We start from the raw sequence: 26,075 nt of genomic DNA, 5'->3' as shown, positions 1-26,075 counted from the left end.
TGTAATTGGTGTTTTTTCAGCAGCATCCGAATGCAACGAATAGTAGCGAGACAAGCGTGGGTGGCGCGTCGGGTGCTTGCGGGAACAGCGGGATCCCAGTGTCTGCGGAGGCTGGATGCAGCAGCAGCCGAGGAGGCAGCAGCAGCGGAGTCGGCCAGAGCTGCGAACAAGGATCCCACGGGGGACCCTCATCCCATTCCAGCAGGGAGAGCCACGCCAAGTTCAGACATGGCCTTCTTCAACTCATGATCCACACGATCGATCCGCTCCACGACGGTCAGTCCCGCGCCGGTATACCAACTCCACACTCTATCACTCTCGCTCAATGCTTAGCTAGCTTTACGGCACGCTCTTTAGACTTTGCTTTGCTCTAGTATTAACTTTTAACTTGCCTTGCCTTGCCTTGCCTTGCCTTGCCTTGCCTTGTCTTGTCTTGCATTGCTCGACTATTCTCGTCTTGCAGAATCAAACAATCACAGATAAAACTGTATACCAGTTAACACACAGATCTTGTATTTGTCAGATGATAGAATCGAGATCGTGTTTTTGGCCGAAACATTTCCAGTATTAGCAAGAAAGTAAAGAAAGACGAACGGTACTGGCGAGGAGTCACCGGATTACACACAGGAATGCAGTGACAATGACGCCCCGAGAGTCTCTTTGTCTTCTCTCCTGCATTTTAGCTTAGGGCATTTTATGGCACGCTAGCATACCTCATGATAGAAATGTGTTCGCAATATTTAGAGCATAGCACACTGCATCTACTCGCAAACTTGATCAAAGCTTTCAGTATCCGGAAGTTTGATTGAGCTACGCTCAGTCAGCTCTGCAGCTTCTCGCGCCTGCCTGTTCCTGTGTAAGCTGCATCGAGTGTGCTGCTGTCGGCGCAGTTATACCCTTCTAAACTGGAACAAAACTGGTAAAATCATTCTCACAGCATTCAATCCAACAGTTTTCTCGCAATAGTCGCAAATCGCTCACAACAAAATACAAACAAATCAATGTATTAATTCATAATTACTGATTTTTAACTGTTCCTTTTTTTCGAGAAATTTTATAGTTCTTTTCGAAACCAATCCTTGATTGAAGATTGTTTATTGATATATTTCGAAGGAAAGAGTTTAATAATAGTAAATGTTTAGTTTTTTTTCGGGAATTCTAGTTCAGCGATATATAAGAAACTTACCGAAGTCGTGCGCATCAACTTTTTGGAAAGTTGAAGCTGCAAGTTGAAACCTTCGTAGCGTGAATTGCCTCCGAATGTTAATAAGACTGCGTCAGAGAGAAATTCACGACTTTAGGACGCATGTCAACGATGAATCTTAAAATTTTCAATGTTTGGAAAGTTGAGGGAGATTCCAGCCTATAGAAAAAGTAATCGTGAGATTTATTTTAGTGTTAAGATTGCAAAAATATATTACAAAAATATTAATTTATTACTATAGTTACCGTAGTATTGAAGTAGTGATTAAGATGAGAGGCATGTGAATAATAATATTGTGCCCTCTGTTATCAAGTGTACACAAATTTTCTTGATATCCAAATTATTAACTCGTTAAAATTGTAATTTATAACAGCATTACAACTGGTTCCTCGTAAACTATACAATAAATAAAGAGAAAATTATATTATTATAAATAATATTTTCTGTTTCACAAATGAAGTGACTTTTTTTCTAAATGATGGAGAGAAATTATCTGAAACTACATTAATCCACAACAAAGGGTCAGTTCTGATACTAAAGTTAAGGGTAAAAAATTCCAGACGGGTTCTTATATATAGTTAAAAGGATTCTTGCGTCATAATCACAGACCGTACATATAATACGATATGATTATAACTGATATGATATATTCTCAAATTCATATATATTTGATATGAAAAGTATGCACAGTTTTATCTATCTCTACGATCCTTTGGTACAGTGCAAACTATAGCTACTGATTAAGAATATTGATTCTGTTCGTTTTAACTGCACTTTCAGTACATTGGTCTTTATTCTTCGTATAAACCTCAGCTCCAGATTTTAGAGCTGAAAAATAAATAGAGTGATTCTACTTAAACCTCCATAAGACATTGGTCGAGATAAAATTATCAAGAGTTTCTGATCGCGTTTTCTCGATAATCGAATTAAAATTGTCAATTATTTACAAAGTTAACCTACTGCCTAGTTTAATTCTTGAAATTATTTAATTACGAATAAACGTCATATTTCATTTAACAAAATAATAACACAAAATATATCTATATGCTTATACACTCACGTTTCAAGAACAAAAACGTTACAGCTCTATATTAGGGTATTTCCTAAGCAAGTTTTGTAATGCAAAACATTATCGCAAGTAACGAAGCAAATGAAAGTTTTTCCGTAGCCGTGTCACCCTTAAGCATTACTAATGAATAAAATTAATTTAGAAAGAGGGACGACTTCGTTTAATCAACTTATTTGCAAATTTTAATATTCAAAGCGATTAGTCACTATATACTGTATATAAGTAACATTACCGATAAGTTTTAAACCTTTCTCTAAATCTTTAGGATCAACGCTAGGAATAAATTTTCTATCAACTTCTCTGCTCAGTCTTGCTTATCAAAAGATAATGAACGTAAAATTATATATATAGGAATCTTCTTTTGTGTGTCTGCATTCCAAACTTTGCGATCAGAAACTCCCAACGATTTAACTGAATTATTAACTTTCTCTTGAGCAATGAAATTTCTATCTTTCATTCCACCTCTCTTCTGCACTTTTTGCGTTACAAATAATTTTACATTATTGAAGCAAGTCTCACGGCTGTATTTTCTTTTTGTCGCACGTGGATCATAGATATATATTAAAAATTTAATTCCAAGAAAGAACTTGTAATTACATTCCTGGTACTACCTGGTAAACTGTACACTGACCACATTTGCCTATTTAAAGTAGCTTCCCTATATTATTATCTTTCTGTTTTCATTCTCGTAATTACTCTAATTATCAATTATCCTATACAATTCCTAAACTATATCGTTTTTTAGAAAAATCCAAGACTGATGAAACTCTCTTTTAAAATAATAATTGTTTCATGTAAATTAATAAGGTGTGCGATGAAAGCTTAAGTTAAAAAATCAAGTTTGATTTTGAAATAATTGTATGACAAAACTAATTATTATTTAAAACTACTTTCAATCTGGTTACGTGAAAACAAATGCAGAGCAGAGCAGTATTTTTCATATTTGAAACAAAAAAATGAAATCTTGATCGATTTTTATGGTATTTAGTGTTTTTGGAATAAAATTATGTCTTTTTTACAATATAGAGCTAATATATTTACTAATCAAATAGCCTATTTTAAATGAAAAGTCAAGTGTTTAAAAATTCTTCGGTACGTTTTGTGCCAAGAACTAGTTTTGGCCTTAATACGCAGAAAAGGATGCAATATCAGGTTAAAATTTTGAATTCGAGAGCAAGAGTAGTGAAGCAGTATAGTGAATATTTACGAGCTATGGCACTCAAGTAAACAGCAGGGTATAGAAAAAAAAGCCAGATAGAAGTTTCGAGATATAGAGTTTGCCTAGCCTATAGTGTTTACAATGTGCCGTTCGACGGTTAGTATTCGGCTTTTCTCCGTGAACAGCATTTTTCGCCCTCCTGCGAGATTATTACATTGAGAATTTTCTGGTCGCTTGGTGGATTTTTAAAGCCGAATTGTCACTAAACTTTACAATTCATAAGCTAGCTAGACGACAGAAAAGGTTCTTTTTTAAAGCTCTTATATACCTATATATACCATTCGAAGAAGATCAGTAAAAAATGAAAACTAATCTGCCAAGTAATTTACACGCAGTTGCAACTACTACTTTTACGCATATCGATTTTTTGTTTAATTAATCCACTTGAAAACCGTTAGCGCCAGATTAATAAACGATAACACGGGCAGTCTCGACAATCCACGCGTCCACTATTTTTCTCAAATCACTTTAACAACGCATACCACGCAACACCTTTATTTGATTCCGCGCAGACCTGCGTAATTGAATTATACTTCGCGTTCCTTGTTTTTCTCGCCAATTATCGAAAAGCTTTTTATAGATCGAGCGGTTAGACAATTAATTATCACAGGCAATCACTCCATTTTCCCGGCTTCATTTTAGGCAAACTGATGAATGATAAGAAAGAAATATGGGCAATAGGGGTTTTTCTGGTATACCTATGAAGACCCGTTAAATTGAAGTAGTAGTTTTGCTAGATATGTGCATAGTCAGACGTTTTTTAAATTGGAAATAAATAAAACTTTAACCTTCTCATTTAATTAATAATCTTTTCATAACCAAAAAATGTAAGTTCATTAACAATTATTCTGAAAGACCGAAATATTATATTTGTAGAGTACGTATATTCTAGCACACACAACTAAACAATCGCTCAACAAACAAATCGAACGAAAAATAAAAATATTTTAAGAGAAAAAATTAATATAAAAAATATAATATTTAAAAATAAGGGTAATAAAATAGAATCCAATGCAGATATAAAATTGAAAATCTTTGTTTCAGTTTGAATTTCAGCTAGTATTTAATATTTCAGTATTCTGTTTACTCCAAATTTATAACATGTCCGACTAGTGCAGCAGATAACTACTGAGGCTACTATACGTACCTTAAAAAGAAAAATTCACTTACTACACTGACAGGTTACCACTTTAATAGTAAATTGATTCTGGCACACATGAATGGGGAAGAAAAACAGTCATTATTATCTCGAATAATGCTTCCTTGCAAATTATTACCCCATTTCCCCTCTCACCCTCTCCATCACTTTAACTCTATTTATGCTCTCGAACTTCCTTCGCAGTACTTGCATTCCACTTTTTAATTATCGAGATTTAGCATTATTACGAATTTTCTCTTCGATTCTCAATTTGATCAGCAGTCTGTAATTACATTATATAAGTCGTATCTTTCCTGTCATTTCTCTATTTCGTGCTTTATTCTTTTACTCTCGTTGATTAGCTCCTTCACCTTGAAAATTTATCCTCCTCTTCTTTACTCTCACTAATCTTTATTTTTCTCTTTACTTTTGTACACTTGAATCAAGAAGCTTTTGTATGGTTGCTCGTTATCCGCTCCTTTTTCTTGTTTATCTCCTTTATCACCTGTACCCTTCTCGTTACTATATACATATATATATATATATATATATATATATAGTATATACTATACACATACTATGGCTACTCGAGTCTTCAGTCGCTTTGTCGATTCAGTAACGAAGCTCTTGCGGATACGCATCATTAATCTGCAGCTACGCTACCTTGGAAATGTACAATACAGTAATAAATGCTTGTCATGCATTATCTCGCTAAAAATAAAGGACTCGCCTTCCCTATCTTCTTACCATTTTATCCCGGAACTCAGCAGACAGCAAATCTTAAGGCAACACTCGGATAATTTAGTGAAAACGACGAACTCCTTATAACTATACTTCCTCCTCAAGGAACCTGCTAGATGTCTAGAAAATCCTACAGCTTTTTCGGCCTTTCCACGTTCAAGCGAGTCTCCTTTTTATACTCAATGCCAACGAACGGTCTGTGAGAAAATGTTGGAAAACTTGAGGTCGGTATATCAAGGGAGATGAATGTAATTGCAGTTTTAGCTGCTTACTGAATTCGCAAGGTAATCAGAATTTATGAAATACTTACAAAGAGTTTCTATTAACGTCGCTTTTTGCTCGTTGATATAGTTTTTACCGTTATTTATTATTCTAGCAGAATTTTAGGTTTATGTGTATATATATATATAGGGAAACGGTTAGAGTTGATACGACAGTAAAAAGACAGAATCAACGATGAACAATGGAAGAAGCAATTGGCAAAGAGTTGGAATAAATTTACAGCGCGTTTCGAATGCATTCTGAGCGTAGTGAGTAGCGAGTGGCAAGTGTGTATCGAGACCCTGACCTAGAAAGCGTCGTGTATCGATCGTTACTAGCGAATCCACACTTGAGACGCGCCTCGTTCTACCTTTCCTTTAGCTTCGTGTTCCCAGCACTATTCGGACATTAAGCTTCTCTCCAGATGTCCCCTTGTGCATCGACACCGTTGAAAGCATCCAATATCCTCGCCAAATGATCTTTTAAAAAAGGATCTTGCTAAAATCTCTATTAAAAGTGAACCTGAAATTTTCTACCCTCCTATATACATATATAGTTTCTAATAACCATCAAACTATCAACGCTTTAAATGATCATATTATAAAATTCACTTGCTCCCTGTAATATTATAATATTATAGTGTATTACTCTGATCCTACTCCAATAATGACGTACACGAGTATTATGATATTGCGGATGAAATAGTTAAAATTAGTCTATTGCACTGTACAGTGGTACAGTGTAGGAAATTAAGGGGAATTTTTTATCTCGCCTTACACTTCATTTCAGTCGAATTACATCTCATTTAAATTAGAATATTATAATCCCTACAGTATTATAACATGCTAATATACATACACAAGTACACGTCAAATACATCTATGGATTTTAATGAATCGACAGTGCTGTTACATGAATGGATCTTTTGTTTATAATTACGTAAGGAAGAGTATGTAATAAACGCGAGAGAAAATCATTAATTCCAAATCGACACCTATAAAAGCTCTTTTGCAACAAAGATAATATCTTCTTCAAAAGATTTATGCTTACGTGATTTTAATTAAAAAGACATTGATTAAATGATTTAAGTGTATTCTCCGAGATAGCGGAACAAGGTTAAATTAAAAGCAGACGCTGCGTCGTTCAAAGAATTAATTTTTATTGTTTCATACTTAAATGAATTACTGTTTAAAGTTAAAGTATCATTGAGAATCTAAGATTAAATACTTGAGGTAAGACTTTTAAGCACTTATGAGTTTAATTATAATTTCATGTTTAAACTTCTTTTTCCCGAGATAGTAAAAGAACGTTTATTTTTCGAGGTATTTAAAAACAATAAAAACTTTTATTTAATCCCTGTTTCTTCTCTTCTTTTGCACACACACACACACATCATCATCTGCTTAATAAAGAATTATAGATCTGGCAATAGAAACAATGAAGGCAAGAACAAAAAGAATGGAACAATGGACAAATGTAGTTTTTCCGTCAGACAAGAATCGGGATATTGGGTCATGAGGTGAATGGGATATATCCCATCAAAAGTCGATAGGATGCGACAGGACAGTTCCTGTAATATATAATATTATGTAATATTAAACAACACCAGTTAATATAATTCCATGTTGAAAAATTTAATAATAAAATTAATTAGTGACTCGCAATATTTAATGTCGTAAGTCTAATTGGCGTTTTTTCTTATTATTCTTCAAATTTTCTCATTTCAGTGAAAAATGTAGGGAAACAAAAACTTTCGCTTGTAAAATAAGAAATTGTATACTGGCTGAGGAAACGCTCCAGTTATGCACTGACACACCTACGAGTGGGCATGTATAGTCAGGATCTTTGACGATGGAACTGCAGCTCGTTGAGCAACTATGAAAGGCCAAACTGTGATCAGTTCCAACTCTTTTGCTTCTTCCTTCCCTATGAAATATCCTTTCTCAAATGTATTTTGTCTTCCTCTCTCTCTTTCTCTCTCTCTCTCTCTCTCTCCCTCTCTCTCCCTCTCTATCTTTTATTTACTATAATAACCAACTCGTTTTAGTATATTTATACTACACTGCTCTGTAATTCAAATAAAACATCCAATCGATTTAACAAAGCAATTGGCTTGCCTAAAGATACTCTTTAATTACTAAAACTTTCTAATTCAGTTATTTTCAAGGATTACTTACTTAGATTCGTGGCGTGCACGTACAATTCAGTAATGTGTTAATATGTTTCAGTTTACGGTGACCTTAACTACTTAGAGATTCTCCAGACCAATAGATATGGTAGAATGTTTTGCTATGTAGTAATTATAAATAAATATCTTTATATATATATATATATATATATATATATATATATGGTAAACGTAATACTATGTTCCTCTTGTTTAACTTAAATCTCGGTTAAAGCGAAGCTTAAATAAAAAATTTCAATTTAAAAACAAAGCCCAAGAACTTTGGATAGTCATATCAGCAGATACTGTTGGAATAATAATCTGCAGAATGATTGAACGATCGCGACGGTTTTATTATACGCCCATTCCACTCGCCACCAATCATAAAACGAATCATAAAATTATTTGCTGCTTTTTTAATGTCACGAAGATTCTTATTCTTCCAATGGTGGAATATTCTGCGCAATTTACAAGTAAACTAACTACGCTAATAACATTTTTTTATTTTAATATTCTATTTTCTAACGATAATTTTCATTAAAGAAAATCGAGCTCGCTTTAACTGTTTATAAAACGAAAGCATGGTTTTAGAGTAAACCAGGTTGATTGAGTTTTGAGGGTTAATAGAGCGAAGCTTCTCCATTATCTTAAATTCAAATAGCTCGATCCACAAATTCCTATACCTCTTTTTCCCACTAGCTCATTTATTTTTTTGTTCACCTTCAATGTTATTACTAATAACCTACCACTACATTTTGCGACCTTTTAGTCGACCCTCCCTTTCTTCATATATTTTATTCATTGGATTTCGGCTCTATGTCAATGCCTCCTCTCTAACCTTGGTTTCGATTGAAGAATAAACGCTGCTTTGACTACTTTATTCCTTTGACACACAGCCTGATTTTCCAGACTTTTGACATGGAATGTCAAAAATTAATTGTTCTATTACAGTAATGGCACACATCCATGAAATCTTTCCTGCCTTGTCTTTTCGAAACAATTGCATTAAAAAAGCGAGCAGCTGTTTTTCTTCATTACTCGTGCTCTCCTATATTTTTATTATAGATCGTTTCTGGTTTCAAACGTCAATAAACTCTATCCAGTTGAGACTCTTTTTCATAATTGAATTGTATTAAATAAATAGATTTAATATGTAAAAAGAAAAATATGTTATTTTTGCATGTCTTTCAAAATCAAAGTTGGAAGGTTTTGGGTCAGGTTGCTTCTAAGGGGACCATCATTTGGGCATATACCTACAGTTCCTCCGCCCTATATACTGGTTCATACTCCTTTAATTACTTCATATATCGATTCACCAAAACAACCTTTGAAAAATACACAGTTTAGCAGGAAAATTAAACGCTAAACTCAAAATTGTAAGTACAGAAAATCAAAGCGTTGAGTCTTGACCCAAAAAGCCAAAGCATATTCTTACATAGGTTCGAGCTTAAAAGAAACTTGAAAGGAGTGCGCTTCGCTACTCTCTAATGCGATGTGATTAAAAATATTTCATCCTGCGTGTAATCATATTTGTAGGTGTTTGCAATCGATACACACCGATCAGCGTAACCTATAATTTTCTTAAACAAGATTACCTCACGCTCTGCTCATGCATGATACTACCCGATTCGAATAATCCAATTTCACTCTAGCTAAACCGGATAGTTAACCATACATAGCAAACTTTTAAAGCTCGTTTCGCACGAGTAACATTTCATTTGCGTGGGAAATATTGAAATTTTTCAACAGTTATCGCGATAACCCTACACATAATACGAGAAACTTGTGCTATACGTTAACAGCAGATTTAATAGACTTATTTAGGACGTATCTCGATATTACCCCGCATGCATAAAGCACAAAACGAGAAGCACCCTTATATTCGGAACACCCATAATAATTATTAATGGCAAACCAGCGTTTCTGTAACGCGCGATCGATACGAGTTTCAAAGAAGAATTGAAAAAGTCTCCAACGACTGTTTTCAACTCGTGACCCTCGTCGTCGTCGTAGATCTGCGTTACTTTTTGCAACGATGGATGAAAGTTTGTATATATATATATATATATATATAAGAGATTCGGTGGTGGGAAAACTAAATGACTCGAATGTTGCGATAATGAATGTCTGTGAGGGTGAAATAAGTATGTATATAGCGAGTACAAGTTGCACGTTGTTAAGTTTGCACCAGAGGTGTCGGAAGCTAGGATTAATTTTGTCCTCTTTGACTTGTTCAGGTAAAGTGGACGAGAAGGCGACGCAATTGCACGCGATAGCATCACTGAAGGTGTTGTTGGATGCTACACGACCGCACAACGGCGCCGCGACGTCGAGCGCCGCCCACTATTCGGGCACATCATCCAGGGAGACGACGCTGCAGCTGCAGCAAAGCTCTCAGGGCACCACAACTACCACCACTACTACCACTGCTAATACTACCGCTGGTATCCAGGAACTTCCCAATGGTGGCATTGCCGCTGGTCTCGACGCTGGCCTCGAATCGGTAATCCTCTTCTCTCTATACGCACATTACTTACCACTTACAAATCTCTACTTTCTCTTATATACTTAACTCGAATCTCTTTCACACAGAAATAACCTTCTATCGTGTATCAATTATTCCCTTCGAACGTCTTCGAGTTTGCGCAATCTGGTAATATTTCGAAATGTTACTCGTGTTGTTTTTTATGCAACGTGTTGTTGGAAATGTTTACTTATAAATTATTTAAAGTGTAAATTAATGAGACGAAACACAGTAACTTTCATATTTTTTTTGTTTATGTTTTTTAGTCTCTTCGGCATAGGTATATATATATCGAATCATTGGGATTTTTCTTCGCCAAATTAAAAAGCGTGAGTCTGTAGTGCTTTGGGCAAACGCTGGTAGGAAATAGTCTATTGTTCCACAAACACAATGTAAGTAGGCGTGAATATCCAATGGCGAAGCGTGAAAGGTCTGAGCTTTTTAGCATCGCGGAAGAGTCGTGTGCATAAGACACCTGCGATAAACACCTGATGTACATATATGCAACGTGTGTGTGTAGTGTATATAAATGTAGCCCTTGCAGCTATGTAATCATTAGTGTATATATATATGTATACTTGGTACATCTGTACCAACAAACAATGAAGTTCTAATCGCTCTAATTTCAAGCTGTAAATACGCAAAAGGGAAACTCTGGTTCGTTGAAATGGTTGAAATTGATGAAAGTGTGGAGAAAGATAAAAAAAGAGTATAAGGGATGCGAGTTTCGTAGGTTGCGGTGTAGCAAATGGGCAGTGGGAGCTTTTTGGGAAAATTAGCTGCTGCTGCTGCTGTCGCCTTGATAGAACTGATGACGGAACTCCCGGGCCTCTTTGTCCTAAATGAGCAGGAAGGCCTTTTCATTATGAGCATATCGCGAATTTGGGTCAATGCTGGTTGCTGACTGTCGACATTGCGCTTTTACTTGGAGTCCACCTTCATCGGTTAATCGAAGTAAAGTCACGAGTGCTGCGACACGCTCTAAGAAGCTCGACTCTTTTCCAAGATGCTGCTCCAAGAAGGGACCAGGCTGAACACCACGATGTATCGGAGCGTCGAAAAAAGAGGCCGAAATCTTACCGAGCAACATTTCCATTAATCAAACCACATCGACACTCTCTCCACCCCTTTCGAACCTTCGTCCATTATTTTCCATAATTAAGAAAACAATTACTCGTTCCATTATTTTTTTACTACCCCACCTACCCCCGCTCGACCCTGACCTTATTCCTGTTTTCTTCCTCTCTTTTAAAAGTCGTACATCTTTTCTAATTTTTCAAATTTTCTTCACTTTCATTCAGCTCCGCTTCTCCCTTTACCTTCGAGTATCAAGTGCTCGCTTTCATTAATTTGAAATCGTCTAGTGTATAGGATCAATATTTCTTATCCTCAGTTCTTCTATTTGCCTCTTTTTCTGTATTCAATATTCGCAGAAGCTTTCAAAATTGATTGCTTTTCTTTCCAGTTATAACAGCAGCGAGAAGTAAAGTTTACAAGACTGGTTTTGTCATTAACCTTTGCTCTTGCTGCACTGACTCGAGAGAATACTGCAGCCTTTATTAAATAAAGTTACGAGTAATTGGAATCTTTTATAGCGGATGAAGATATAGGCACGGAGCACTATAAGAATTATTGTTATTATTATTTTAGTTGGTAAAAAGCAGCGGTTATTTGTGGATATTTAGCGGAAGTAGTTGTAAGAAGATTGTAGTTTAAGGGCTTCGGGCTCACTTATGGACTTAACTTTTATAGCACTAAGACTAAAAAAATGAATTTCAGTTTGACACATTTTTTTCAGGGTGAGGAAGATGAACCCCCAGAAGCGTTGGACATGGCCTGGCCAACGAGTCCCAGGAAGAGGCTAACCTATATCCTGGTAGCTCCTATCTTATTCCCACTTTGGCTGACATTGCCAGATACGAGAACGCCTAGAGGTAATAAATTGCTACAAACTACTCTCTCTCCGTTTTTCACATTTCCACGTAATGCAGCACAGAATACTTACAATATTATTCGAGTGATATCAAATATTATGTAAAAGAAAGCTATCGTTTCTTGCATAATATATACTATTTTCGTTCGATAAAAAAATACTCCAATTTATTAATTACCTCATAATAATAATAGAATTAAAAAACATACAGTCCCACCTATTTTAAATCTGCTTTAAAAAAAGCTAGCAAAGATGATCAACAAAATTATTTTTTATGCACGAGAACCTTGGTGCTCCCGTCCCTATATAAAATTTTTCAGGAACTCGTAGGCTGTCGTAAAAAAAGAAGTTACACGTCTTTATATGCATATGATAGCGTGCCGGGAGCATTTGAGAAATTTCGCGAAACGACCATCACGCCTCGCTTGTATGCTTCGGTGAATTATTTGCAAGAGTTCTGTTCGATGATATTTTACAGTAAAACTACCAAATTTCTTTGTAAAACAATTTTGCAGTTTTCCTTATAACGTTATACAAGAAGATAATAATGTTATCCAGTCGATAATGGTTTTATTCCCTACTGAAAAATAACAAAACAAATTAAAGTATATATATCATTACTTTGACAAATTGCAGGCTTTTGAAATGACTAATATTTTGTAACTGTAGAATTGATCAAGTATCAGAGAATAACAAGATAAATAATTGCAGAAAAAGAAATCACGCGAGCTTCAATACCATTATTAGAAAATAAAATTCTGTGTATGATCTTCTCACAAGTGTGTAATACACGTAAGAGAAATGGCTTTACCGAAGCCTTAAAGATTCACGTGCATATGCGATTCTGCAACTGTAACACAAATTCATTTTGCGACCTCCATCGATATCACGTGTCCTATCGCATTATCTCGGCTTATTAACGGTCAGTCTTTCAAGGACTGTACAATGTTATCGACCGACGAGTGATAATATTGAAACGGTAATTTTCAATTGACGATTGATTGTGAAATACCTCACGAATGATGATTGCAAGATCGACTTCTCTCTCTCTCTGGTCTAGTGTATTGTCCATTATCTACGCGAACCTCGATTAATTTTCTTTGTCTCGCGTCAGATAAGTATCGTTTAACAATTACCACTACTTTGCTGTATATATACATGTGTGCATTCTATTCATCGTACAATCTGCACCAATAACGAATATGTTTATCAATGAGACGTGTCAAAAAGCAATGCGATATAATTATGTATGCGATAAACGCTTAAACGTGTAACTATTATAGGTATACTCTTAACGATAGGATTAAATTCAAAGTTTAGCAATTACAAGCAGAAGAGAATGTACAGTGGATAATAGAAAAGATTTTTCTTGTAAAACAAATGTTAAAAACTGCTGCACTCTTTTTGGGATTCTTTTTGAATTTATAATTTTCTTCAATGTGAAACAGTAATTAAATATCTTCTTTTGTGTACTTTTGACTTTGTTTGTACGTAAAACAAATGAGAGATTTTTTGTTCCATTCAATTCTGTGTGATCCCATGAAAGGTTTAATATGAGCTTAAACAATGTGTGTTGTCCAACTCTCTGGTAGAATTTTTAGTTGGTCGAATAGGCTAGTAATTAGTAGACCTCATTAGTCGTCTATCGCGTTTATTGTGCGTCTGATTCAATGGTCGAGTTAAATGCTACAGAATTGGTATGAGTGTGGTCGCATCGAGTGAACAGCTTGGCTAAAGCTGCAAAGATAGATAGACGCCAAAAAACCATTAGGACTTAATCACCCATTGATAATTACGTGAGAAGCAATGAACGTTTATAAGATTTATGAATCTAATAGTCAAACGGGGATTTCTAACCGAAAATTTTAACGAATAAGGTCAAAACATGATTCTATATTCGCATACCATCACCGGTGGCTATATCAATTAGCGAATTAAAATCTCGATAGATTAATTTTACAAATATAACTTCGTCTTAATAATTGGACTGTAAAATTCTCCATTTTTGTACCACCAGGTTGAAAAGTCCAGTGTTACTGGCATATTTCACGTTTATGAGTAGGACAAACACGTTCATCTTGTATTATTTAATGCTAGACCTCAGTTATAATCAAAGAGGGTATATACGGATGCACGTATACCACTTTTTACGGTTTTTTTTTTTTACATTTTTTACGTCGGCACTCGCGGCAAAATTCCCCATTAAAAATTCTTGGCCATCGTAATAAAAAGAGGCGCTCGATCCTCTCTATTTAAAAAAACACTAAATACTTCATCATTCGCAATGAATAAATGATTAAACGCGCAGAAATTATCATGATTATTCTGCAACAAGCTCGCACAATGAATCTCGGCTAATAATTATTATAACGAACAATTAGTATGAGTTTAAAATGTACCGTACATTCGGTATTTCTATAGCAATTATACAACACAGCTGTCAAAATCCAATTGTGAAAGATTAGCCACTTTCAATTAAAATGTGCAACTTTTCAATCTATTTTAATCCGACTTCCGCTCTCTTTACAGAAATATGAAATAGTTCAAAGGCGCCGGATGTTTCAAAGCAAACATGATTTATGTACCACATATGTATGGGAGAAGAGTATACACTCAATCAATACCATCAAACATATATAAAGAGTCGAGAGGACTTTTGTCGAAAATTGTCGAGCCTCCACGAATTCAGAGCATACATATAAATATCTCTATACTAACACGAATTATAATTTTCTGATTGCTCCGTGTCCAAAGCTAAATCATTCGGAATCTAGTTTGAGCTATCAGAGCCATTATGATAAAATCATCACAATCACATGACTGGTTTACTATGCAGATTAACTTGACACCAGGTTACACAGTATCTATAGATACCGATGGAATATTAAAGTTTTTATCGTTGACGTTCGACGCATATTAATGTAGCTTTAACGTAAACCGATAAGAATAAGTGATTCGAAAGAAATATTATGGTAGATTATAGTCTAAGATTATTTTGATAGGATCGATACGCGAAACGAATGGTTTGTGATTTCTCGTTTCAGGGAAAAAGTTTTTCGCTGTGACGTTCATCGGTTCAATCTTCTGGATAGCAGCATATTCGTACCTGATGGTTTGGTGGGCGAACGTGGCCGGCGACACTGTCCTCATACCGCCGGAAGTGATGGGCCTGACCTTCCTTGCGGCGGGTACCAGTATTCCAGATCTAATTACTAGTGTGATCGTGGCGCGAAAGGGTTACGGCGACATGGCTGTCTCCAGCTCTGTGGGCAGCAACATTTTCGACGTGACCGTTGGGTAAGCTTTCTGCACTTTTTTTCACGAACAATCGTGAAAATAAGTTAGGAATGGATTATAACCTCTGTATATACGACGATCCGAAGAAAGGATCAGAGGCATCGTTGGTAAGAACAAACTTTTGACACTCGTGCAACCTAGCCAAGGTCACGAATTTAATTTTTCACCTCTAATTGCTTATTGACAAACGGATAGAGGGAATATTGCATTATGGTATAAAGAGGGTATTACGATTTATTATCAGGGACATTGACGATGAGGAGAGGATGACGCTGGCCTATTAGCCCCTATTAGGTTTATCCATTCATTGATCCTGTCTCTGCTTATTACAGACCTTGCTACGATGGGTGCGAAGCAACGATACACCTCAACGATGCACGAATTTCAATTTTCCCGAATATCCTTAATCCTCTCAATGTCCTTCGAGATTAAGAGGCCTTTGTAATCAAGCGCGTGCTTCGGTAGAAAAAATTGTCCGCGTTGAAATTTTTAATATAGGTATAGAAAAATCTTGCGCGTTATAATCGGATTTGGTAGAAGGATTTTTCACAGGAGAAAATTTCGTAGGAATAACGTGTAAAGTACGTATATCACGAGGTATAATCAGTAATAGTCACAGTAGGAATATGTAGATATAGCACATGTGCTCCCTCGAGGGTCCTGTATATATATATATATATATATAGCTACCCGAACGGTATAGCAGCACACAGCTCATATTGCACGGTATTTCACGATATAGCGATGCTGTATAAGTGATAAGGTAATAATAACTTTCGAGGGTAGCTTTTTCAAAAGGAGAATCTAACGAAATTACGACACTTCGCACTGATGGAATATATCCCGTCGGCCGTGGCCTTATCTAGGCCAGAAATATTCCGAATTATTTCTCGACGTAACAGTTGCTTCTCGTTTTTCACTCGGCTTGTATAGCACGTTGAAATTCATTACGCGAGCTTCGACTGCAACAACTCATGGAGAAACGTTGAGGAACGGACTGAGCCTTGCCTAGGAAAATTCTGCAAAGTAATCAAATTCCGTATAAAGCGTTGGGAGGTCGGTGTAACTTGGGCAAATGGTAAATCTATTCAGTTTTCGGGTTGTTGCGTGCTATATATATAAGAATATGAAATATTGGAGAAACAATGTCTCGGTCAGTTCTCTTCGCGAAGTGTAATATTACTTTGTCATGAGAAAAGCTTGCGCGCGTATATATATATATATATATAAATATTGCGTCGCGAGGGTATAGCGTGTTTATACGTGCATGGCTTAATTAAAAAAGAAAAGTTGAAAAGAACCGTTGGCTTCGTTCGGTATTTCACGATAGAGAGGGCAATTGAGAAGCAGCTCGTCTTGCACGAGCAAGCTTGACAATGCAGCAAATCGATTTGCGAGTTCCATATCTGCATCTATGCAGGCGGTTCTATTTATCCTGTTATTACGGAAGCCAACCGACGGAGAGCGAGTTGAAATATAGTATATATTTGAAACGATCTACAATAATACACGTTGCTTTCGGAGTTGTGACAGTCGATCGTGATCGAGTCGATTCGGAATCGATCGAATTTCTTTTCTTTCGCGTTATACCCGGCTGCAGGTTTAGTCGGAAAGGCTAGGGACGTGGTTGGAGGACCGTGCCAACCAACTGGCAAAATGCCCAAATGAGACGCGAAGACACCCTTTTCATTTGCTTACTCCGACTGCAGTCGAGATGTCGCGCAGCTATACTCTTATATATAGCTGCCTGCACAGCTCCTCTTCCATTAATATTCGACCTAAGTTTTAACCCTGCAACCTCTCGTCACCCCTCGCGATTCCACCTCAAACGTCTCCCTCATTTTTATCACCAAATTCCTACCCCATTTCAATGACGCGCGCATCAATTGGCTGTATAATAAAATTTCCTAGTCACGTGCAATTCTATTCCAATTTACAGGAGCGTGGATATAATTACGAAAATTTCCCTTATTTTGCGTAGAAATAACAATTCTATAACGTTTTAGCATTTGTTTCTCACTCTATTGTAGTTTTTTAATGCACTTAATAAATTCCGCTTTGCGAATTTAGTGATAAGAAAATACTAAAGAAATTGAATAGAATTTAAATGAAAAATATTTAAAAATTGCAAATATGGCTCATTGAGAAAATTGTAATTGCATTTTAAATACTATATTTGGTTCATACTCGATCTTTCATATAAAAGAATATATAGCAAGGAATAAATATATATATGTATAAGTATTGAAGCTTAAGGGGGGCAAGGAGGTAATAGAAGCAAGAAACAAAGAAAGACCACAAATCCCTAAATCGTCCATCTCTTTCTATCTTCGACCAATAAAATGCTCATATTGTCCACTCTGGCGAATTTGGCACTTTCGGACACTGAGACGTTTGATCCAACGGACCCTGTACAAGATGTGTGCCAAGGGAGTAGGAGTATATTTATTGGTCGGAGAAAGCAACAGAGTCGGAGGAATATTTGAATTTATAAGTAAATTTTGTGTACACGTGTATACATATATATATATATATATATATAGAACCTTTCCGATGTGGATTTTACTTTGAACTGTTCACAGGCTTCCGGTTCCGTGGCTCCTCTACGGGCTGATCTACGGGAAGCCGGTCGAGGTGAACTCTGTGGGTATGGTGTGCAGCATAGCGATTCTCTTCTGTATGCTGCTCTTCGTGATCTTGAGCATCGCAAGTTTCAAGTGGCGAATGAACAGGGGCCTGGGCTTCACGATGTTCCTCCTGTATTTCGTCTTCGTCGCTGTTTCTCTAATGTTTGAATACGAGATCCTCGTTTGTCCAGTTTAGGAACAACGAAAGCCGAGTACAGGCCTTTCAAAATTGCTACGAGTCGGGCAAACGCTTGACTCTTACACAGATATAATAACACTATATATATAATAAGCAGCATGAGGGAATCTGGAAAGAAATGTGCGAAACAAAGGTTAAAAAAATCTTCTCGACATTGACGCATGCGATGTAAACGATAACGAAACGAGCCCTGACCGTAGGCTGGAATCAGGGGACTAGCAGCCTTGGATAGACTAAATACCGTTGCTATTCGTGCGAGATCCAGTAGAGAGGAACGCGGTGTCCTTAGACCTGTAAATATTGTAAAAACCTTGAAATACCTGAAACGAAATACTCGTCTCGTTAAGAAATGACTTACGACGCTTTAGAAAATCCTTGTCAGCTGACAGTTGTTGCGGCGAGCGGTAAAAGTACGGTCGTGCCAATGATCGATCGAATCAATCAGCTACGATGGCTACTCTTGAATCGAGAAACTCATCTCCTTCATTTTTCTCATCGAACATTTATCTCTCCGTCGTCTCTTCTCTTCTAATTCTCTCTCGTCACTTCGCTTTTTACCTTTAAACCGTATCTATCGTTATATAACTCTGTATATCTAATAACATAACCAGCGATTAATTATGCTATTGAAGAAAACGAGTGTTGATAAGAAATTTATTGCAAAAACGGTCGCCTCGCTGTCGAGAGTCGTACGGATGAAAATTTTGATGGGGAAATTGAAAAATTAACGTCAAACGAATTTTACTCGTATGGTGGACCAAAATGGCGGCTCTACCAATATTTTTAGCTTCGTTGAAATGTTCAATCGAACGCGTGTTTACCGCGGCAGCTTCGCTTTGCTAATTAGAGTAGACGCCAGGATTCTCCCAAGTGGCGTCAGACGAATCAGCTGGTACGCGGTTAAAGATCAAAGCGTAAATTGTTCGACTTAACCCATGGGATATTATGCGTACTTCATTCGTATTCAATAAAGTCATTAGAGCTGATAATTTTCAATCCTTGGCACGAGATGACGAAAAATGTGACATTTGGTATAGACATGCGACCGCTCACCCAATTCTCACTTGAGCACAGCTTTCCGCCTATAGAAGTAGAAGTTGCACAATCGTGCTCGTGAAACTGCCCTCACGGGCTCCACCATCAAACAGATTCTCTTTCTGATATATAATGCTACGGCTAATTATCTCTGGTTCAGCGTAATTTTCATTGCCGAGTTCCACTAAAATCTTCAACGAACGCAACAGCGAGACGTACGATTTGTTCTTAGGATATCGAAATTTGCTTGTTTTCATAGTCGTAATGATAATAAATGATACAAATTAACATATTTATCAAAATAACAAAACGCTGAACCACCGATTTAGCGCTTCCCTGTATGCCCGCGCGATTTCGTGTGTGTGTGTGTGTGTGTGTGTGTGTGTGTGTGTGTGTGTGCGAGTACGAGCAAAGTGCGTGCTGGGAGATAGATTCTTTCGGAAGATGATATCGAGCCACGAGCGTCGTTCGTTGTGTGATCGGTGAGCGTATCAAATTGATGGAATATAACATATCGTTTCTGTCTTGGTGGAGTGGGTAGGGAAAGACAGCGTTGAGACAGAAAGAACCAAGGATCGCGAGCTAGGAAGATTGTCCAATTGCCTCGAGTCTACCTTATACTATATACATCATTCTGAGATCATGGACAAGGATCGTATGCGACGTGGCTCAAGCTGCTCACTTTGACAAGGAAAGTCGGAAAGTGCGGATGAGCGTTGGGCTTTTATACGTATTACTATATGTAGATCGGATGAGAAACGGAACTGTTCCGTCACGCAGACTAGGTTCGGAACTCACGGTTGAAGCGGATAAGCTGGTCGGTACGTGCACGGTAAGCCGAAACATAATTATTACGATGGAAGGATGATAAAAAAAAGAAATTATTGACGCTCGGTCAGCCCGATCCGTAATCGATCGACTTGAACGAAAATTCGATCGCAGTCTTTTCAGCTTGTGCACAGTGTTTGTCAACGTAACGTTCTTTGTTCGTTGAACCTGATGGCAGTGAAGAAAACAACGTTTGGTCGCGGTCAAAGGTCAAACTCGACGAAGAGCTGTATCGAAGCTTCGGCTACAGAAACAAAGCGTACATCGCGATTGCATTATTCGATTGCCGCATTAATTGATTTCCGAGTGCAAAAGTTACGAGTCGATACACAGAGAATTTCGAGCAGACAGTGTTACGAGCCAGTGAGTGAAAGTTTGGCAAAGAAAAGACAACGCGCGCGTATCGAAATTCATCGATGAGTTTCGATAGTAACACAAGCTGTACAGCTAACGTTTGTTCGTATGCATTGCAAAGTTTGTCATAGCCATTGTTGTAGCAGCAGCTTTAAAGTAAACAGAGATGGTCGGATTTCAAGCGTTTGCACGGTGGAGTTTTGGTTGATCGAATGGAAAAGACTGAGAGCGTGTATCTCGAGGCTGAAAGTCTTTCGATTACCGATAAATCGTCGCGTTGGACGATAAGAATTGGTCGGATGAAAAGTGTGACTCGCGTGTCAGGGGTTTCGCATCCGGCCCCGAGCGTGATTTCCCTTCGACTCGAGGAGAGTCGAGCGTTACCGTACTCGACGACGGACGGAGTTTAAAGTTTCGAGCAGGCGCGTCTCTGCAGGGCAAATCTTACGTAAGAACCGAACGCATTAGTGAATTCCGTAGGAAAGTTTGAACGTTCTTGTCGCGTCGCGCAGCACACGAAACGAACGAGAGCTCCGAGAAGGAGCATATCGATCGACTGACTTCTCCACTAGCGCGTTGCTTGCCGTGCACTTTTATGATTATGGTATGTATATGTAATATGATAGCATATGGTATAGGACGCGTTTCGCACGTATCGGCAAATGATGCATTAATATTAGAAAAAATCGAATCGGACGAACGATCATAATAGCACATGACTCGCGCGCTCCTCTGTGGCTGTAAATTCAATCTTACGATGTATCATATAGTATACATATGGTACATGCATACCTACGAATTAATCGGTCATATACCGGCTAGCGTGATTCCTCATGAGTCCAATATACACTAAGTAAGCAGTTATTTTTTCGCTACATTCAACTTTTAACTTTGCGATGTCACGCTATAGAACAATGGAAAGCCACTTGAAAATAAATTGCTCTCGTGGCCGTTAGGCGTGTGTAGAAATGATACGAGCCACGAGAAATGACTAGAGGAGAGGGGCAAGTAGGGAGTACGGTGGTGTGCTATAGCTTGGCATCATTGCGAACTCTCGAATTATATTATACATATAAACGCATGCAGAACTCTATTATGAAGACATACCTATTGAACTTACTGAGAAAGAATTCGCGTAAGTATATTATACTTATGAATATATACATATACATACATATATATATGTGTATATGTATGTATGTATATACCAATATAACTAATATACTATAATCGGTAGTCCGAGCGCCTAAAAGCGGCCTAGCTTTTTAATAAACAAGCAGCAAATGCAGGAATTATTAACTTAATACGAGGAAGACCATAATTACAGCTAAAATATCAGCGTAAGTGATATGTATAGCGACGTTATAGATCAATAGGGAGCGTATATTACATAGATCATTCGCGAATAAAGTTAAACGAGGTTCATAATGGAATTACCACGAATTTGGTGAATTCAGCGTCGCAATGGAAGCGTTTTATCCGTTTAACGTGTCGTTATTTATAATAGACTTAACGAGGTGAGTGACTGCGAGCATCCCTTTGCTAGATTCTTGTCTTTCTTCGTGCACCTTCCGTCGATCCCAATCGAGCCCCTTGCAGCAATCTGACATACATACATTTTTAGAGTTTGCAAAAATATCCCCGATGATACTTTTCTCACGGGTGCTCTTCCATGCGAAGTAAAGTCACACACACACACACACACACAAAGTCCATACAGGTACATGTATATTCTTTCTCCGAGAGTATCTCCTCGATATCTATATACTAGCTATTATATTCTCCAAATTCTTACTTGTCATATCAAGTAACCACACTTTTCCTAAATCAATCAAGTTTTCAAAATACTCCATAATTCCAACTTCTATGATGCACTGCCTGTAGTCAAAGATGGAATTATCATCGTGGTGGAAGCTAAGATTATGCAACTGTATCGACGAAATAATGCTTTTTAACAACTTTAACGTTAAACTCCATGCAAATGATGGTTATATTTAGAAATAATTCTTTGTAAATTTAATATACTATAGAAAGAGCTCTAGCTTTAGCGATAACAAAATTGACAAAAGATTCGTATAAGAGGAGAGAATTATGAGAACGATCCTTTCGTTTCAAGATAATCAGACATTCTTTTCCTTCCGTTGGTTCTTTCTTACAGAAAATATGACAATTTTTAATCCTAGCTCTCGTATATACCGTAAATGTATAGTTACTTGTTGCAGGAGTAATGTGCGTTAACTTTTCATTAATAAATAGCATGTGATAGGATATTTTTACCAGAATTTATGTTAACCGTTAAATTGATAAGAGCGGCGGTAAATATAGAGGATAATGAAGAATAAGAAAGATTCTAAACCTTGTTTCACCAAGAGAAAAGTGTCTTGCGTCTTTTCCATTTGTCGACGCAGAATGACGTTTAACTTTACGAATAAACGTTTCCTACGCTTCTATTTTGATCGCGATTGGATTGCCTTCTGCTGGTGAAGACTTTATAGAACAGGACTTAAATACCAAACTAAACGAGGGATTTCGAGAGGATAGAAATAAGAGAGAGGGGAGGGAGGGAGAGGGAGAATCTCGTCGCTTACATTAAGCCATGTCAGTATATGGTCACAAATAAATGTATGATTCGACTTCACCGATAAAAATTAGTCCTTTTAACTCACGGCTTACCATTGCAGCAATCGAAAGATTTTATTTTCATCTTGATCGACCAATTGCTTCGATTGAAAAAAAGTACACACACAAGGATAAAACGAAGGAAAGAAGACAACGGTGCCTCTTTCATTCACAACGTTGAGCTTACTTCGTTTTACGTGATTTTAAAGCTTTCCTACATTTAATAGCAAAATTTGCGCACAAAACTCTTTCTACGTAAAATATTTGTATATCTAAATCGGTCCTTTACTTTTAGTTTGAAATTCTCACGACGACTCATCCGTTAAAAAATTCATATTTTCATGGAACCCTTAGAAACCCTCGCGTATGTATACATTTTCTTCCTATTGCTAGTGATATTATTCGAGTTTAAAAAGAGAAAAACGATATAACAGTTGAAATACTATACTACGTTGTAACGAGTATTCAGCATATGTAACGATGAGGAACAAGAAATAGACATCGATTAGATATTATCATTAAATTGATTCGTTAGAAGGGTTTCACCGGGTTCTGGGACCAAGGTGTGTAGCTAATCGTTTTCAAAATACTTTTAAAGGCTTTAGCCAATAATTGATCAAAGGTCATTCCACATTGATTTTCATCGCAGCATTTCTAAAAGACAAAAATCTATTTATAATTTGTGTCATGGTTAAGAGTCTCTGATAAACTTTTGGAACTTTACAAGTACTTAGTAATTATATGTGTGTGTGAACAAAAGAAAAAACAATGTAACTCTATATAATAATATCGAAAGTTTAGGTCTAGATTTGGTATAGCGTATGCGTAGTGTATAATTCACTGTCGATGATAGAACGTATAGGAGGAAAGATTAAGATTAAAATTGCGTGACAACTCTAAGTTCATGTCGGAGTGAGTGATAGAAGCACAAGTTCTGATTCCATTAGAAATTTATTAACTAACCGAGATCCAGTAGCTGCGTTCTCAATTACCCTCAGGGCTTTATAGAAAATTCAGCAATTATAAAGTGAAAAATGAAGCACTCGAAGCACAAAATGAATTCTGATTAATAAAAAATCTAATTTTCTTCTGATTTAAATCTTTAAGCAGCAGTCGATCAATCGTTATATGAAGGAAAGCCATAGAGTGACGCTTTTTCTTGCTCCGTTTAAAAATCAATAATTATATTGGTCCTGCCAAGGAATGATGCGAGAGTAATGGTGAAAAGGAGAATCATATCATTGCATTTCACACATATTAAAGTATAACGCAACACGCTGAAGAGTGACGCACGCGAAATGCTACGGTCGCGTAGGGGTATAATGAGAATTCCCTTTGAAAAAAAAAAACAAAAAAAAAGGCAAGGCGCGAACGCACATATCAATGAGAGAGACGTTAGGAATATTATATGATTAAAATAGCGGTACCATTACACTAGTGATATAAGTATATAGGGTTATCTTAATAGACGAACGTTTAAACATTTCTATACGATTATGGATTATATACATATACATATTAACATTTATATGTGGTAGGTGCATATACGAAGGTGGGTTTAAAAGTAACAATTCCCAGCTGTAAAAAGTCAGAAAGAACCAGGAGGGATTAGCGAAAGCAAATGAAAAATTTAGACAGAAAGTAAATATTTTAAAAATTAAATTCCACAGATTCTCTCTCTCTCTCTCTCTCTCTCTCTCTCAAGAACCGCGTAATTACTTTCGTCTTTTTCTTCCTATATACATTAAAGCTGCAGATTTAAACCTCCTTATACATTGTTCCAGCCAAATTTCACTTCCTGGATACTCTTCTGCACTTTAGCAAAGAGACTGAGATCGCAGGTAAATACGAACCTGCTTTCTTCGGTCGACCAAATATTTTCTTCAACTGATAAATATTGTTATAAATGTTGAAAGGTAACATAAATGTTTGGGAATCTTGTAAATTAAGGAGACTTATGCTTATCCGTTATTATTCTAAATGAAATTGTTAGGCAAAGTATATGAGGAAAGTACGTCGTCGAGACTCTATAAATAATAGAAACGAGTTTTCATCCTTTGTCGTCCGGAGGCGTTACTCTTCAACCCACTCACGTATATATTTATATGCGTACACACTCTGTTTATATTTACATTCGTATATAAATACATGGATAATACAATTAATACGAATATTATTATTATACGTATATACACACTAATAGTATATATACATTGTTTGAGCGACAAGCGGAACTGTCAAAAATATCGAATAGTGGAAAACGCGAAGAAATAAACGGGGAAGTAAGTCTGGCTTGGACGGATAAGATGAGTTTCGAATCTTCATGCGTACAACACGTTATTATGCAACTTTTTTCTATATCGATTCGAAATGCGCGGTTAAATTATATTTTTCTTCCTAGTTCTTTGGCGCGTGATCGAGACACACATCCGTACATTATATTTAACGTCAAGTCACCATTTTTAGGGCTGCAAATCCCCGTCCAACGCCATATTAATAGATTTAATGAAAGCGTATTTCGTATTATAAGCCAAGCTTTTATCGAGGCTACTTGAAAAATTTGCAAGATTTTAGACGAACGAATCTATGCTGCACCGAAGAAGAATATTTACCGAAGCCCTGTCTGCATGCAGTCAAATAATACCTCTAACGAAACTTTACACAGTTTCTTCGACTTGTACTTCTCAAATTTAATCGACATTTTGCAAAGTTTAATTATTTTACTGCCAAAGACGATATATCGTTGCATGTGTGCAATGTAGTGCCTTATTCTTCGTATTGTGCGAGAAAGCTTTACGTCTAAATATTTTATAAATTTATTCAGAGTTAAAGCTTTTTCGCAACGAAAAGAATAAGGCGC

At 36.7% G+C, this 26,075-nt stretch overlaps 1 protein-coding gene across 4 annotated transcripts in view; it reads left to right on the top strand.

Moving 5' to 3' along the window:
- Nckx30C (solute carrier family 24 member Nckx30C) overlaps window positions 1–24,587 on the top strand; it is a 43,545-nt gene extending 18,958 nt beyond the window's left edge. For 2 of the 4 annotated variants that reach the window (XM_066728386.1, XM_066728383.1), the window contains 5 exons: window positions 21–291; window positions 10,037–10,302; window positions 12,122–12,257; window positions 15,301–15,553; window positions 18,136–24,587. In XM_066728386.1, coding sequence (XP_066584483.1) covers window positions 21–291; window positions 10,037–10,302; window positions 12,122–12,257; window positions 15,301–15,553; window positions 18,136–18,376 — 1,167 coding nt within the window. In that variant the 3' untranslated portion in view covers window positions 18,377–24,587. The remainder of the gene's footprint in view (window positions 1–20; window positions 292–10,036; window positions 10,303–12,121; window positions 12,258–15,300; window positions 15,554–18,135) is intronic. The other 2 variants (XM_066728384.1, XM_066728385.1) reach the window with 2 other exon arrangements.
- The last annotated feature ends 1,488 nt before the right edge of the window (window positions 24,588–26,075 follow it).

The sequence above is a fragment of the Prorops nasuta genome, unplaced genomic scaffold (assembly GCF_024137725.1).
Source record: "Prorops nasuta isolate Cenicafe-Biocafe unplaced genomic scaffold, Cenicafe_Pnas_1.2 PNAS00006, whole genome shotgun sequence".
In the NCBI taxonomy this organism is placed as follows: Eukaryota; Metazoa; Arthropoda; class Insecta; order Hymenoptera; family Bethylidae; genus Prorops; species Prorops nasuta.
The sequence above is the reverse complement of the archived record's forward strand: the minus strand, read 5'-3'. Positions and strand labels throughout refer to the sequence as shown.